At 31.3% G+C, this 15,943-nt stretch overlaps 1 protein-coding gene across 1 annotated transcript; it reads left to right on the top strand.

Moving 5' to 3' along the window:
- The first annotated feature begins 1,195 nt into the window (after positions 1-1,195).
- On the top strand, positions 1,196-14,395 carry LOC143240179 (uncharacterized). Its single transcript, XM_076482229.1, has 2 exons — positions 1,196-1,694; positions 11,893-14,395. The coding sequence occupies exons 1-2, from the start codon at positions 1,515-1,517 to the stop codon at positions 13,132-13,134; spliced, it is 1,422 nt and encodes a 473-aa protein (XP_076338344.1). The 5' UTR covers positions 1,196-1,514; the 3' UTR covers positions 13,135-14,395.
- Positions 14,396-15,943: the final 1,548 nt, after the last annotated feature.

Here is a 15,943-nt window from a genome sequence, read left to right as displayed (position 1 = left end):
CTTTCACAATTTTCTCTACCTGAACTGTGTATTGTATCCCTTTTTTGTGATGTCGTCATCATGTTTCACTACTTTCTGACACTTGCCTTTCACAGTTTTTTCTACCTGAACTGTGTATTGTATCCCTTTTTTGTGATGTCGTCATCATGTTTCACTACTTTCTGACACTTGCCTCTCACAATTTTCTCTACCTGAACTGTGTATTGTATCCTTTTTTTGTGATGTCGTTCTGGAAGAAATATGTTTTATAATTTTATATCTTCAGGCTATGTAGCTCATCAGCAATCATCTCCAGTGACTTTGGTTTATTACCTTTAAGACTAAAAATATATAAAGTAATGTGTACACCGATTTTTGTAGTTGTTCGATGATCAAAAATTTCACAAGATGATGCAGTGAAAAAAATTTGTTGTGAAATAATAAACGATCAACATCACAGAACATCTTGTGAAAAAGTCGCCTCCCTCCAGTACGGCAGCGTTAAATTTAGGCCTTACAACACTATAATGCGCGCCACAGTTCTTTGTGGTGGAAAAGGAAGAAGACAAACCATTTAAGTTAGAAAAATGTGAAAAATAACAGAAGTACGTTTATAATTGAAACTGACTTCCTAAACTCCAAAAATTGTAGAAATATTTATTCCGACTCATGGAGTAATATTTGATTTTCAGTATGCGTCGTATAAAAATGTCATACTTGTTCTTTAAAGATAAATGTTGCTTTAATACCCAGCAGCAAAGTTAATTTTCCTTTTGTATATAGGAGTTTATATTAATATTTGAATAAAGTATAAAAAATACATTTCTTGCTGCCCCTTGCTAGTACAGCGATAAGTCTACGAATTTACAACACTGAAATCAGGGGTTTGATTACCCGCAGTAGGCTCAGCAGATTGCCCGATGTAGCTTTGCTATAAAAAAAACACACACACACATTTCTTGCTGTTCAGACAAAACATGTGTTTTATTCTAATCAGAAGAAAACAGCCTAATTTTGCTATGACCCGTCGAAACTTGTAGCGTGTTCTCTACTTAAAAATTTCGTTATGCTTACAAATTTTCAGTGAATTTTTGGTCTTATTTGTGATAGTATTTATTATTAAAGTTGATGACTAAAACATATCTCTATTGCACAGACAACAAATTATAAACTTTGTTCCTTAGAATTTAGCCCTCCAGTGACGCGTCTGCGAACTTAAACGCTCGAAACTGAATTTCGATGCCGTAGTAGGAAGGTCACAGATATATAACTTTGCGTTTAACTACAAAAACATAATCTTAAAATTTAAACTTATATAATTTGTATTGATACACGTTCTCACTGAAGTTTATTTGTACGATTCGACACACAGTGAGATAGATAGCTTTGAATTTACTAAAAAGCGACACCTATTGCTCCAACACAAAAGAGTAGAAAAACATTTGATTGGTCAAAGAGAATGACGTTCAAGAAAGAACTACGTTTTTACTGAGAAAGATAGGTGTAGTATCGAGTTGCGAAATTAAAGAATAAATATGGAACAACGAAAATTTCCTTTTCAATTTTCGGACACAAATCCAGCTGAACGTAGGTCAGAATTTTTCAAACGTTTTGGTTTTCGACCCGTCGAAGATCGTGATATGTTTTGTGAAGCAGCCCAATTAAATCCAGAGTGGCCTGACTGGCATGAAAGATTTCATCACGGAGGGTTTAAGGTGAGAATATTTTATATTCTTAAAATACTTTGAGTTATTGAAAATGTTTTTGTTTTTGTACTAATTACTTTAAACATAAAGCTAGAGTCAAAACATGGGTATACTTTATTTCCTTTTTCTTGTAAGTTAAATTTAAAATTACTAATAGAAATTGCTATAGTTCAATAGTAGAGAGTTGGTTATATAACTACGAGATATGTTACAACTTAATATTACAGTTTGATAGTGTTTGAGCTGTTTTAAATTGAACGCAACTTCAGTGAATAATTACTGAAGTTTTATAGAGGGTAGAACTAAGGTTTGTTCAGTTTTGTGTAATATAATAGATAATCATCTATAAAAAATCATTAACGTTAATGAAACTACAAAATTATTGGTTAAACAAAATTTTAGGGAGAATCATTATAATTTTGTACTGTTATGCGAGTTATTTGAAGAGTTATCTACTTCAATACACGAGATATTTAACTCCTATTTTGTAAATTATAGGTCAGGAGGTTTCAGAACTGCTCAGGTCATGTTTGTTAACATCTTGATTCATCATAATTAAGAAATGAGGTCACTGATAGTTGATTTTTTATTTTTTTTTACTTTAGTTATTATCTGCTGGTTCAGTTATCTTTATGAAGTTGTGGATAAGTCTCAAAATAATGTGATTGTGGATAAGATGTTGTGTGTCAAATAAATGGGTGATTCTGTAGAAATTAAGATCCATGATAACAGAGACTAAAAATGATTTAGAGTAATAAAAGTGTGTGTGCAAGAGGAACAATGTAATATTTACTGGGAATTTCATTTATAATAATGGTAAGAGCTTGTTCTTCTGTGTAGACAAATTGTAAAAGCTAAGCCTTAATAATAAATAAAAGGTTTTCTCCAACCTGCACAAAATACTATGCCTTAGAAGAACAAGCTATTAATATATTTAAAGGGAATTTCATGTATAATAATTACCATTGTTTCCCAGACTAAACTATAAGAAAACAACAAAATGTATTGTTAAGGCAATAAATCCTTTTCAAAAATGTGAATGATTTATTAGCTTGACCTTACCCAGTAGTTGTCTTTTGTCATGTCTGTTTAGATTATATGAATTGTGTGTGTATATATTCAATAAACAAAATGGATATAAACTTCTATATTGTGTTTAATGTACTTACAAGGTTTGAATTATCATTTGTTTAATTTAGTTTTTATTTGGTTGGTAGAACTGTACACCTCTTAAGACTGCTCTTCAGCCAACCTAATTACAAACAAGACATTATTTCTATATAAACATATATAAAAAGTCTTGAAAGCTGTATAATAAAAGATACTTAATATCAGTATCATGAAGTTTAGGTGTTTTACGTCTTCCTTATTTTCAAATTTACTTGTCTTGGTCTTGTGATCTGAGGTGTACTTGACAGTGTTTGGGGATCATTTCAAAGCTTCTATGCAAACTCTATGCTCTACTGATAATTCTCTGTGCTTTTTAGGCTGTAGCATGACAACAAAACTTAAGATATAGTGTTAAACACTGTCTTTGTCAAGGTTTGTTTGTAGAGTACTTCTAACATATACTGATACAATATGTTAGCTTCTTTCTGTGTAGTCAAAACACAGCATGGGGTGCTTTGACAGTTATTTCACACCCTACAATTGATTATTATATTCATTCTAGCAGAATCCTTATGAGATGCCCTTGGTACAAGTATATTGGAATTCTAACAAGTGATAAGTATTTTCACTGTGACTCATTTAGTTGTCAACAGTGATCAGTGTAAAATTACCATAGTGTTAAAGTCCTAACACAGTACTGTATTATAACTCCACAAAAATTACCATAGTGTTAAACGTCCTAACACAGTACTGTATTATAACTCCACAAAAATTACCATAGTGTTAAACGTCCTAACACAGTACTGTATTATAACTCCACAAATTGTTTAACTTAATTGAAAATCCTCTGGGTTTTTTATAACTTATACTAGTTTGTGAACTAAAATGGAAAGGGAAAAAAAAAATGTTCAAGACATCTTAATAGGTCCCGACTTGTTTTTCTATGTAAAATTTGTTCTGAATCTCCAGTTGTTTATCCAACATTTATCCAGCTTTTAAAAATGCAAAGGAAAGATCTTTATTTAAAAATAATTGTCTATTTATATTCCTACTAGTGTTGAAATCTTAGGTCCTTACACCAAGTAAATTACCTCCTTGTTTATTTTGTTTTATTTCTTACAAAATAAAAAAATGAATTCAAGGTGTTAGATTGTCTGTAATAAAACTATCACTTCCATTTGTTGTTAGTGTTAGAGGTAGTAACTGGTAACACATGATGATAAGAAACCCACTTGAAGTAAAAATGCATCTCGGAAGGCTCTTTGCTGACATGTGTGGGATATATCTTTTAGTGTGTCAAGAGTGGTCATTTCTAAAATCTAAGTAATACATATACACACAGTGAACAAAGTAAACACAAGTGCTGCATAAATTAAAAGGATCCCCATGGTGCAGGCTATAATATGGGGTATAAAATGTGGCTCTGGGTTTTAGAGGTTACTGCAGAAGTAGGACTTACATTGAGATGGAAATAAAAGTGCCTACCAGTTTTAACGTCTATTTATCAGTCTCGCAGGTTTGTCAATCATCAATGCATATAGAAAATTAATACTCAAACAGTCCAGTAAAATTAAAAGTAAGGACTGCATTAAATACAGCAATTCTAAAGCAGTGATAAATGACATTTAAATTATAAAAATCAAGCCCTCTCAAAAAAAATAAAGATTCTGTATAAACTAAAAGGATATAAAACACACCTTGGGTTTTGGAGGTTATTATAGAAGTAGGACCCACATTCAAATTGAACTGAGGATACGTCATCTCTGTCTTAACCTCTGTTTGCTTGTCTCATGTAAATAAAATATATCAAAAGAAATGCAGCCATATAACCGTTCACTTCTTAAAGACAGTTGGTGACTGCTCTCCAAAGTAAAAGTATTGCCACTTGGGAACAAGTAAGAAACTTGCCTCCTATGGTTGACATTCTATTCCTTATTGTATTGATAAAGCACTAATTTAACTTAATTACTTGTTCAGTAGATAAAATTATAATAGCCCAACCAAGTTATCTAAATTAACTAGTATAACTCCCAATGACCACTCATTAAGTATGGTACTACCAATTTTCAGACTATAAACAATCCTTTTATAAGGTGTTCATCTGTTTTAAAAGTAGTTTCAAGTTGTTTAAATAAACTTACTAAGAAGTACTCATCAGAAACTTTGGACAAAAACTCTTTTTTTCTTTATCACAAAATATTTTAATTTAGTTTCCTAAATAAACCCATTGAATACTAAATTTTGTATCAGTATTTCAACATTAGTAATAAAATATAATTTTTTACAAATTTTGCAAAATCTGAGTATTTGTGATACTTAGAGTATGGTACATTACTGTTAAAAGAAGCTAGATTTGATATTGGAACATAAATATTTTTATCAAAAATTTTTGATATGATTATCAGTTATTTTAGTTTCTAGAACTAAATAATGTCTCCACATCTGAAATTGAACTATTTTCTATTTCTAATTGTACCATATAAATAGTGTTAATAAAATTGTTTATCTGAGAATTATTTGTACAAATTATAAATCTACCTGTTTATAAGTTAAAGGAAACTTTCTGTGTATATATATTATATATATAAATTATACACACACACACACACACACACACACACACACTGCTGGTCAAAATCTTAAGGCCAATGAATATAAGAAAAAAATATACATTTTGCGTTGTTAGACTCAACCACTTATTTGAGTAAAGCTTGGAAAGATGAAAATAAAAGGGAAAGTGAAAATAAAAAAACTTTTAGCATTTAGTAGGGGAAATGTGAACACCATGAAATTAGCCTAAATACTAGCTGGTCAAAAGACCACACCAAAAAGAAGTCCTAAACAGGGTAGAAAATATCTAACAAGGGGTCTCAGTAGTTAGTTGCATGGCTGTCATTACAAATAACTTCAAACATTCACTTGGCATGCTCAGTATAAGCATTTGCAGAAGGCTGGCTGGAATTTTATTCCAAGTGGTGAAGATGGCTTCATGAAGGTCATGCACTGTTTGGAATTGACCACCATTTCTATAAACTTCCCTTGCCATCCACCCCCAAACATTTTCATTGGGGTTCAGTTCGGGCGAACACGCTGGATGGTCCAAAAGAATCACGTTATTTGCCATGAAAAAGTCCTTTGTCCTGTGGGCATTGTGGATTGCAGCGTTGTCCTGCTGAAAGATCAAGTCATTTCCACACAAGCAAGGGCCTTTAGTCAATAAGGATGCTATCTCCAACATGCTGTTTGATGCCCCTGTATAACCTGAAGTTCCATTGTTCCATGGAAGGAGAAGGCACCCCAGATTATGGTGGAACCTCCTCCACTGTGTTGTGAAGAAAATGTCTCCAGTGGGATCTCCTTATCGTGTTAGTAATGTTGGAAGCCATCTGGACCATCCAGGTTAAATTTATTTTTTATCAGAGAACAAAACCTTCATCCACTCACCTACATCCCATGTTTGGTGCTTCTCAGCAAAGTTTAACCAAGCTGTTTCGTGATGTAGAAGGAGGCGTGACCTTTGAAGATGTTTATGGTTTTTAAAGCTTTTCTCTCATAGATGCCATCTTATTGTTCTTAAGCTTATTCTGCGTCTGTAAGGGCCTTAATTGGTTTAACGGTTGGCTGGTGTCTTGCCAGACAACCCGTTAAATCCTTCTGCTTAATGCCGGTGAAATTTTCTTGGGCCGACCACTTGAAATTCTTGTTCTGTATTCCTCAGGGTCTCTTAAGCAATTTGCAACAGCAGTTTTACTATGCCCAATCTCACCAGCAATGGTACATTGAGAGAGACCTTGCTTTTGCAGCTCAACAATGCTGCCATGTTCAAACTCTCAACTTTTTAGATTTTGTCATGTTTTTACCCAATGTAACACGCTTGATGTCAGTGAGGGATGTTGACAATGCTTATGCTTGAACACAAATGACTAAATTTTGTTGTATGTTTACCAATTAATGCTTTGTTTCAGTATGGTCTTAAACTTTTGACCAGCTAGTATTTAGGCTAATTTCATAGTGTTCACATTTTTCCTACTAAATGCTAAAAGTTTTTTTATTTTCATCTTTCGAAGCTTTACTCAAATAAATGGTTGAGTCTAACTACACAAAATGCATATTTTTTCCTATGTCCATTGGTCTTAAGATTTTGACCAGCAGTGTGTGTGTGTATAATGTATGTATGTATATATGCAGTTTTCACTAAACCGATTCTCATTAACTTAGATACAACCTTGCTGTATAGGTAGTTCCTACTGGAACTCCTGTTTAAATACACAGTCATTGGGAAAAAAAGTTATTATAGATATCAAATTTATTATTTATTTTTGGAGGTAAGTTTTCTTCCAGTGCTATAAAAGGATGACAGTATATTTCTATTAATGAATTCATAACAGAAATTAAATTTTCTAATGGATTGTTATATACTGTGTTGTAAAATCAAATGTTTGAATATTTTTTGCTTCTTCACAATTACTCAGGTATTCTCAACTGGGTTGGTTAATTTTTACTATATTAAGTAATATATTTAATCAAGTGTACAGTGGACAGTTTGTGTCATTGAACAAGTAATACATTTAGATTTATTTCTATAAAGTCATGTTTTTTTATTTAATCTACTATGTTTCTAGTTTTTTCACGTATGTAACAATACAGAAAAATACACAAAACAATATTAAATGCTTACATCTGGACTATTGTTTTTTTTGCCATTTGAAAAACTCAATACTGCTATTTTGTAATGGTAGTAGTACATGAAATAACTTATTTCTTACAGTAATTAAATACATAAAATTAAATGATGCCCTATCTCTTATAATTTTGCTTTTTAATCAAAATATGCATGCCTTAAAATAATTCATGGGCCTGATTGATGTGAACTTGGTAATAATCTTTAGACAAAGTAATTCAAACATTGTTTTCATAGTCTTGTACAGAAATAAATATATTAAAGTCAATAAACAATCCAAGATCAAATATTAAAGAGAATTATTGACCATGTCTGAATGGCAGGATGTGCTATTTCCATGGACCAAGAAAATTACATGATATAAAATTAGTCTGTTTCTTAGCACTATCTGTACTATAAAAGTATAGTTTCATGTTTAACCTGTTGGCTGCTAAGGCAACTCCAAACCAAGTTCAAAATACAACTCTAATGCCTCTTAATTGTGTAACCTTTTTCGTGATGCCATTTTGGATTGAAAGTGAAACAATATGTAAGTAAGTCAAATGTGTGTATGGTGCTGACATCTAGCATTGAAGTTGAGTATTATTGAGAACGAATTAACTCATCCGTGGTACTGTTACCAATCGGCGTGGATGAGCTATCTCGTCTACAGCACTGAACAGGTTAAACTACATGTAGGGATGAGTGTCACATAATACAGACAAGAGAAGGATGAAAATGTATTTAAACATTTCTTTTTGAAATTGAGAAATTAGAACTTGTTATAGTCTAATGTATTAAATACATTTTCTTGCCAGGTTTATTGATAATAATGTGCTGTTACTTGTTTTATTGTAATTCCATTTGAATATTATACAGAATTGTGCATTAACATGACCTGAACATAACGTGAACATGAACGTTGAAAACATATGATCTTGTCACTTATTGAAGTAAGTCCCCTACCTAAATAACTTGACAAGTAATGTACTTTAAGTGTACTGTCTTGAGAAACAAGCAGGTATTGACAATATGTTAATGAAGAGTGATGGAAGTCAATATTTAGTATACAGCACTTTGCCAGATCTAACATATAGTTCCAGTAAAGAAACCAAAGTTTGAAAATATAATTGTAAGAACACGAGAGTGAAAATAAAGAAGTTGTTATGAAAATATCAATTGTGACACACCTGTGATACTTGAATAAAAAAATTAGATGTATAATGTTATGGCAGGTATGTTTAAACTGAATTACAGTCTTTACCTTTAATGTAGACTAGGTGAGTGCAGTAGTTTTGACTTTTGTTTAATAAAAGCAAAATCTTGAAAGATACATTCAATCTTTATATATTGTGGGACAGTGAGGTGGCAAATATATTTGTGTAGCAACTTTTGTCATGGAAAGGAAGGTATATCAATTGTGACACACCTGTGATACTTGAATAAAAAAATTAGATGTATAATGTTATGGCAGGTATGTTTAAACTGAATTACAGTCTTTACCTTTAATGTAGACTAGGTGAGTGCAGTAGTTTTGACTTTTGTTTAATAAAAGCAAAATCTTGAAAGATACATTCAATCTTTATATATTGTGGGACAGTGAGGTGGCAAATATATTTGTGTAGCAACTTTTGTCATGGAAAGGAAGGTATTTCAGAAATTATATGCTCCGTTTTGTTTGCTTGTTTTAATATACTTGTGATGATGTCATTGTTGTCTCTGTATTTTTGCTAAGTAATATCTTGATAGATAATAACTTAAGCTATTTTGTAATTATATTTTCTTTTTCACTGAGTGAACCTTTTTCTCAAGGTGTAAATATCTTTAATTTTTGACTCGGTGTTTAACTTTATAAAACTTTTCCTGCAGTGTTCATTCTTGGAGATTCATGCTTTACAAAAATTTGTTATTCTACATATCTGACAGAAACCTTGTTGTAATGTTATTGGAGTTGTCCCGAAAGTGGGTATGGTTGCTGATTCTTCCACTGTATCATCAACAAACTACCATGTTTTTATTAGTGTTCATATTTTTCTACTTTAAACTAGACAAATCCTGAATCATCTGAAAAATTACAACTTGATTAGAGATTAATCAGAATATATGAAAAACCAAAAAGTACTGGACAAAGTTGTTTATTACTATAAAGAATATTTAGATGAGTTGGAAAATGTTTTTACTACTGGACATTTTGTTGCTCTAGGACCACCAAACAAAATCTTCTGCAAAAGAAACTCAAGACTTGCATCATGGTGATTAACCTAAATAGTTTGGCAAGAACCATAGTAGAACAACTAGTTAAAATTTGTTGAATTACTAATAGATATAAAGTGGTTTAGAACCATTTCATGTGGTGAAAGAGTTATAGGCATGAACATCAAACTGCAGTGAAAACAGTGTGGATAACAAATGGTAGATTTTGACCTTCAAAACATTTCATTGAACACTCATTCATCGTGACAACAAATTTATATATAATTTATAAAAATGAAATAAAACATTCACATGCAGCTTAAGAATGCACTGTATAAAGCAGTTGTATTTTAAATAGAAATTGAAATAAAACATTCACATGTAGCTTAAGAATGCACTGTATAAAGCAGTTGTATTTTAAATAGAAATTGAAATAAAACATTCACATGTAGCTTAAGAATGCACTGTATAAAGCAGTTGTATTTTAAATAGAAATTGAAATAAAACATTCACATGTAGTTTAAGAATGCACTGTATAAAGCAGTTGTATTTTAAATAGAAATTGAAATAAAACATTCACATGTAGCTTAAGAATGCACTGTATAAAGCAGTTGTATTTTAAATAGAAATTGAAATAAAACATTCACATGTAGCTTAAGAATGCACTGTATAAAGCAGTTGTATTTTAAATAGAAATTGAAATAAAACATTCACATGTAGCTTAAGAATGCACTGTATAAAGCAGTTGTATTTTAAATAGAAATTGAAATAAAACATTCACATGTAGCTTAAGAATGCACTGTATAAAGCAGTTGTATTTTAAATAGAAATTGAAATAAAACATTCACATGTAGCTTAAGAATGCACTGTATAAAGCAGTTGTATTTTAAATAGAAATTGGATGTTGTTTACATTACACATTTTACGCTATTCACGATGCTTACAGTAAGCTTTCACTTCAAGTTGCAGCATAAAAGAAGCCACAAGGTATTATCAGTCACATTATTAGTTAATATGTTTGTTTTGTTATGTTTAAAAAGGTTATTTTTCATGTATACCAGTGATACATAAACACAGTGAAACCATGTGTAGCTTTTGAAACAAATTAAAAATAAAATTTTCCTTTGTAAGAATATAATTATTATAGAAAAGTTTTAAAAGTATTGAAGAATACCTGGAAATCTACAATTATAAAACATTTTTAATTTTTTCATAAAGAACATGACACAATGAAATATACATATCTCATATTGCTTTTAAATAAAACAATAAGCCAAACCAAATCACTCAACAGTTGTATTGAGTTGTTGTACTCATGATGTTTTACAATGGCGACTGTATATATTATAACTTGTACATATTGTATCCATGCAATAATTGTTTGTCTCCATGAAACAAGAATGGCAAACAATGTTTGTACGAAATGATTAAAAACCCTATAACCCACGCATTTGTGAAAGGTGTATCTTCTTCAAAATAAGGTAGGCCAACATTTTGAAAGTGCTTGGGTTACATGGTTTTTATTATTTTGTATCTGGACTTTTTGAACATGCGTTTTTCATGTCATGAAAACAGTATTTGTAATCTAACCAGTTTAGTTTTACTTCAGAAAAGAAATGTGAAGAGAGTTATATTTATGGAAGTTTTTCATAGTTTGTACTGTTTTCAGTTGTTGTCATATGTATGTTTTACTATATTTTGCAAATCGATGTTCTTGTTTAATACAAAACTACATAATTGGCTGAGTATTCTCTTCACTGTAAATTATTAAACAGACTTTAGAATAAATCTTGTAACTTATCGCTGTTTTTTTTTGTTTTGTTTTTTAATGGTTCTGAATGAATAATTGTTACAGTTCCAATTGATTTTCAGCTTGTTTGGTGACCTACACAGATGTAAAATAAGTTTAATAATTTAATATATTTTGAACATTAAATTACAAATGTTGTTCAAGGCTGTACGTATTTAAATGTTTTGATTGGGTGGAAACAGTGGTTTAAAAGTGAAATGTGTTATTGAGCTAAAGTAATTAAATAAATGTTTTACAAGCACATGAGGTAAAGAAACAGTTAACTTTATAGCTGATGTTGTGTTGACAGGTTTAATTTAGAAATATGTAATGTTATTTGCTCTTTCATTTGTGCTTTCTTATATTTTATTTCAGAACATTAATTCTTAAATTTGTATTTGCAAATAGAATTGTTTCAATATATATGTATATTATTATAATATTTCTATTTATAGCATGGGCATTGTGAGGGAAATAATTCCCCATCAGAATCCAACTCTGGTAGTCCAAACATTTCTCGCAAAGTAGGATCATCCTTTAATAACTGGAATTGTGATGAAGAGGGCATGCCGATTAAGGTAATTCATCAAAAGGGTGCCCCTATGAAAACAAGTGGTGAGTACATGTGTACTTCAGAGTCAGAGACATCATCTCAAGGCAGTGATGCTCAGCCTGGACAATCCCAAAGAAGACCTCTGGAACCACGTGTTTACCATATTCCCATACTTGTAGAGCCTCGGGATGGCTCAACAAGTTCAGGATATGCTTCTGATAGTACTGGTGAAGAAGGAAAAACCAGATCCCATCAACAACACTCTTCTGAAGGAGAGGATTGGGGTAGTCCAAGTATAAAGCAGCTAAGACAGAACTTTGAAAACCACAGTTCCTCTGGTGGCAGTACATGGCATTCTTTATCCAATAGACAAGACTCTACTAGTCAAAATTGTCCAGCTCGAGGTGATTGTGATTCAGAGAGTCCACTTGTATCAACGACAAAAGTTTTCTACGTACCAATTCAGAAGGAAATGCAAGGAGATTTCCCAAATAATCGAGAGGATTCTCCTCAAATCCTTGTGAATCACAAAGATCCTTGTTCTTCTCTCAGGGCTGAGGAGCTCCATTCTGGTAACAATTTCTCCAACAAAGGTTGTCACATAACAAGAATAAATATTAACAGTGGATCTTCTCATAATCAAGGACATGATAAATCTGATGCTAGCCAAGCTAGTTGTGATTTGCCTTGTACCCAACAGCAAAATGCAAGGACTACAAGTGACAGTTGTGATGGACCCTCAGAATACCAACAGCTAGACCCTTTTCAGCAAATAGCTGCTATAAGAAGTGAACTTGATAGCCTTAAAATGGAAGTAACAGCCTTTGATGGATCTACCATCAATGGACAGAAGAAATATGGATACTTGGATGAGATGTTGACAAGGTGTATGCTGAAACTTGATGATGTCAGTACTCTTGGGGATGAACAGGTTAGAAATGCCAGAAGAGCTGTTATCAAAGATGTTCAGCAATGTATTGCACAACTGGAAGCTAAAGTAAAACCTCTGTCTGAGAACTGTAATGAAGAAATTGTTTCTAAACCAACTATCAAAGAAAGTGGAGAGCCATACTCGGGAAATGAAGACATTCTCAGTCAACAGCCAGAAGTGCAAGAGGAGTGTGCTGAACACACAAAACTGTAAATTAGTTTCATGTAATTGTGTAAATGAATATAAGACAACCTGACCCAGAAGGAAGTAAACAGTAGTGATCTTTTCATAAATGTTTGGATAGCATAAGATTTTATCTTTTGAGAAAATGATTGTTAGAAAGATTATTTTGGTCATTTGTCACTATTGTATCTGATATATTAATTACTTTATTTTGACATATATCAGCTAAGCTTTCAAATGTAAATAACGTACTAACTTTGAACACAGTTATTAATTTATAAAGTTCTTGTACGTTTTTTCTAGATTTTTGGAGTGTCTGTGTTTGTCATGTGAACATGCTTTTTTTTTAAAAGAAAGTTTCTTGACAGTTTTAAAGCACAGGAGAAATTTGATCCCATGAATAAACAATTATTTTTAGTGATTTTTCAAAGAGAAATGCAACTTATGTCCTGGTAGCAAGAAGAATCCTTTGTTTTAAAGTGAAAACCAATCTATTTTGGTATTAGACGCAGTTGAGACAAGAGTGAAACTTATATTTCACTACTTATAAGATTGTTTAATTGTTTATGTGATAGTAATAACTATTGTCCTTTGTGTACTATTAGTCTGTGTTTTTTAAAAATATATACATTGGAAACAGATAAGTGTTAACAGTGTACTGTTAGCATAAAAGTCAAGAGCTATCGTAGTTCTGTGTTACTTTTTAAAGTAAGATATTCTTATAGTAGCATTTAAACAAGGATTTGTATATGTGCTACAGTATTGAAAGAGAAACTTGTTTGGTTGCTATCTCAAGTGTTTCAATGCTGTTGAAGAAGTCTGCATACTAGTAATTAGTATATTTGGGTTGTAGCATGTGAACAGTCTTGTTAACTAATGCTCTAAGACTGTGCTTCTCAACTTGGTTTTCTAAAAGAAAATCGAGGAGTTCTGTAGAGGTTTATGGAATGTAAGAATTCCACATTCTAGTGCATAAACACACAATTACAATCACATCTTTATTAGTATAATGACAAAAGTCACTGCATTGTTTTAACCCTTTTGCGACGGGCTTGGTATAATGTACAAAAACCCATCTACACATTTACACACTTTAAGTATTTGCACTGTAGCTTTTGATACAGAAGACTTTGGTAAATTTTACAGTTCTTTTGTACACAAAAAATCAGAATTTTATTGAAATATTCTTACTAAAGATTTGTTTTTGAAAATATCAATTCTGTTTTGTTACTAGTCCAAGTGCAAAGTGATTTTATGTTATGATTAAATAAAACTGTTCTTCATCCCAAAATATCTGGAGTATTCTTTGCTTAATTTCTGAAACCTTCTAACTGCATTTCAAGTGTTTGTATTCAGGAAGACTATATTCTATACTCTAGCTAATTGTGGTATGTCAATTGTTCAACTTCATAATATCATATAAAAATAAAAAAAGGAAAAATAAATATAAATTATACTTTTTTCATGCTACAGTGACTACATGTTATAATACAAATGTTCAGTTTGAGTAGCGTAATTCTCACAATGTTATATATGTATTTATTGTGTTTTATTATATTGATCTTCCAGTCACACTGAGCTAACATTACATAGCTTGTATTGACATGATGCACATGTATCTAGTAATATGAAAGTGGTCTTTAGTTCCAGTCACACTGAGCTAACATTACATAACTTGTATTGACATGATGCACATGTATCTAGTAATATGAAAGTGGTCTTTAGTTCCAGTCACACTGAGCTAACATTACATAGCTTGTATTGACATGATGCACATGTATCTAGTAATATGAAAGTGGTCTTTAGTATTCCCTTTCTTGGCTGTATGTCAGTGGACTAGTATTCTGTAATATACAGTTACATTTCGGTTATTATACGTTTTATATGGATATAGATTAATACCATTTAGAAATAAATTATTAAACTTATTCTCCAACAAAATCAAGAAGCAAACAATTGCCACTTCTGGCTGTGACCTTTGTACTCCATTGCTGCTAGACGTAGGCTGTTAAGCCTTAAAATTTTGCAAGTTGGAGGATATCAAACTTTTTTAAGTTTTTTATTTATACAGTTGAACAACTAAAAAAATCATAAATAACTATACTGATACCATAAATTCCACTATAATTTATCAAGCTTAGTAATTTAAATCTAAATACATTTTAATTATTTCCAGCAGAAACAAATCTTGATTTAAAAGAACGTGGTAGTCTTTTCACACATTAAAATAGCTCTGGGGAAATTCTAAGTTGTTGATTGGTTATTCTTAATTATTCACATGTTATATATTGTATATAAGGGACTGTTTTCAAAAATGGAAAAGTTGAATTGGGCCACTGTGTTTGATTCAATACATAAGCCACATCTCGCAAAATAAAATGAGGTTCTTGTTTTATATTATAGCTTGTCAGTATTGTTAATTTGAGTTCCTAATTTGTTCTAAACTATAAACATTGTATTTTAACATCACAAACTTCTAATTTTAAACAGTGTATATATATGTTTGAATTATAATCTACAATTTTATTTCAGATTTATTGACATTCATAAAATAGTAGTTCAATAAAATTTTGAATGCAAGTCAACAAATGCGATGACATGACCTTTGACCTGTCGCAAAAGGGTAAAGTTAGTGAGCAAGACTTAAGTCATTATTATTGTTTGAGTGAGCACATTTCTCACTGTGTGTGTCCAAATAATTGGCTTGAGGAATTTTTCGTGGTTTGGATGTATGTATCTCGTTATATAAATACATTAAACATAGGTACTCTGTCTGGAATTATAGATACAGTATTGCAGTAATGTTTTTAATGAATGCTTTAAAGGGAAGAGATCTATG

This window comes from Tachypleus tridentatus, chromosome 13, assembly GCF_004210375.1.
Source record: "Tachypleus tridentatus isolate NWPU-2018 chromosome 13, ASM421037v1, whole genome shotgun sequence".
NCBI classification, from domain to species: domain Eukaryota; kingdom Metazoa; phylum Arthropoda; class Merostomata; order Xiphosura; family Limulidae; genus Tachypleus; species Tachypleus tridentatus.
Note: the sequence above shows the minus strand (reverse complement) of the source record. Positions and strands in the feature narration are given on the sequence as shown.

Bases quoted from the DNA above. Each gene is read 5' to 3' on its own strand.
- LOC143240179 (XM_076482229.1), top strand. From the start codon at position 1,515: ATGGAACAACGAAAATTTCCTTTTCAATTTTCGGACACAAATCCAGCT. The intron at 1,695-11,892 runs GTGAGAATATTT...TTCTATTTATAG, and splicing joins TTCATCACGGAGGGTTTAAG to CATGGGCATTGTGAGGGAAA.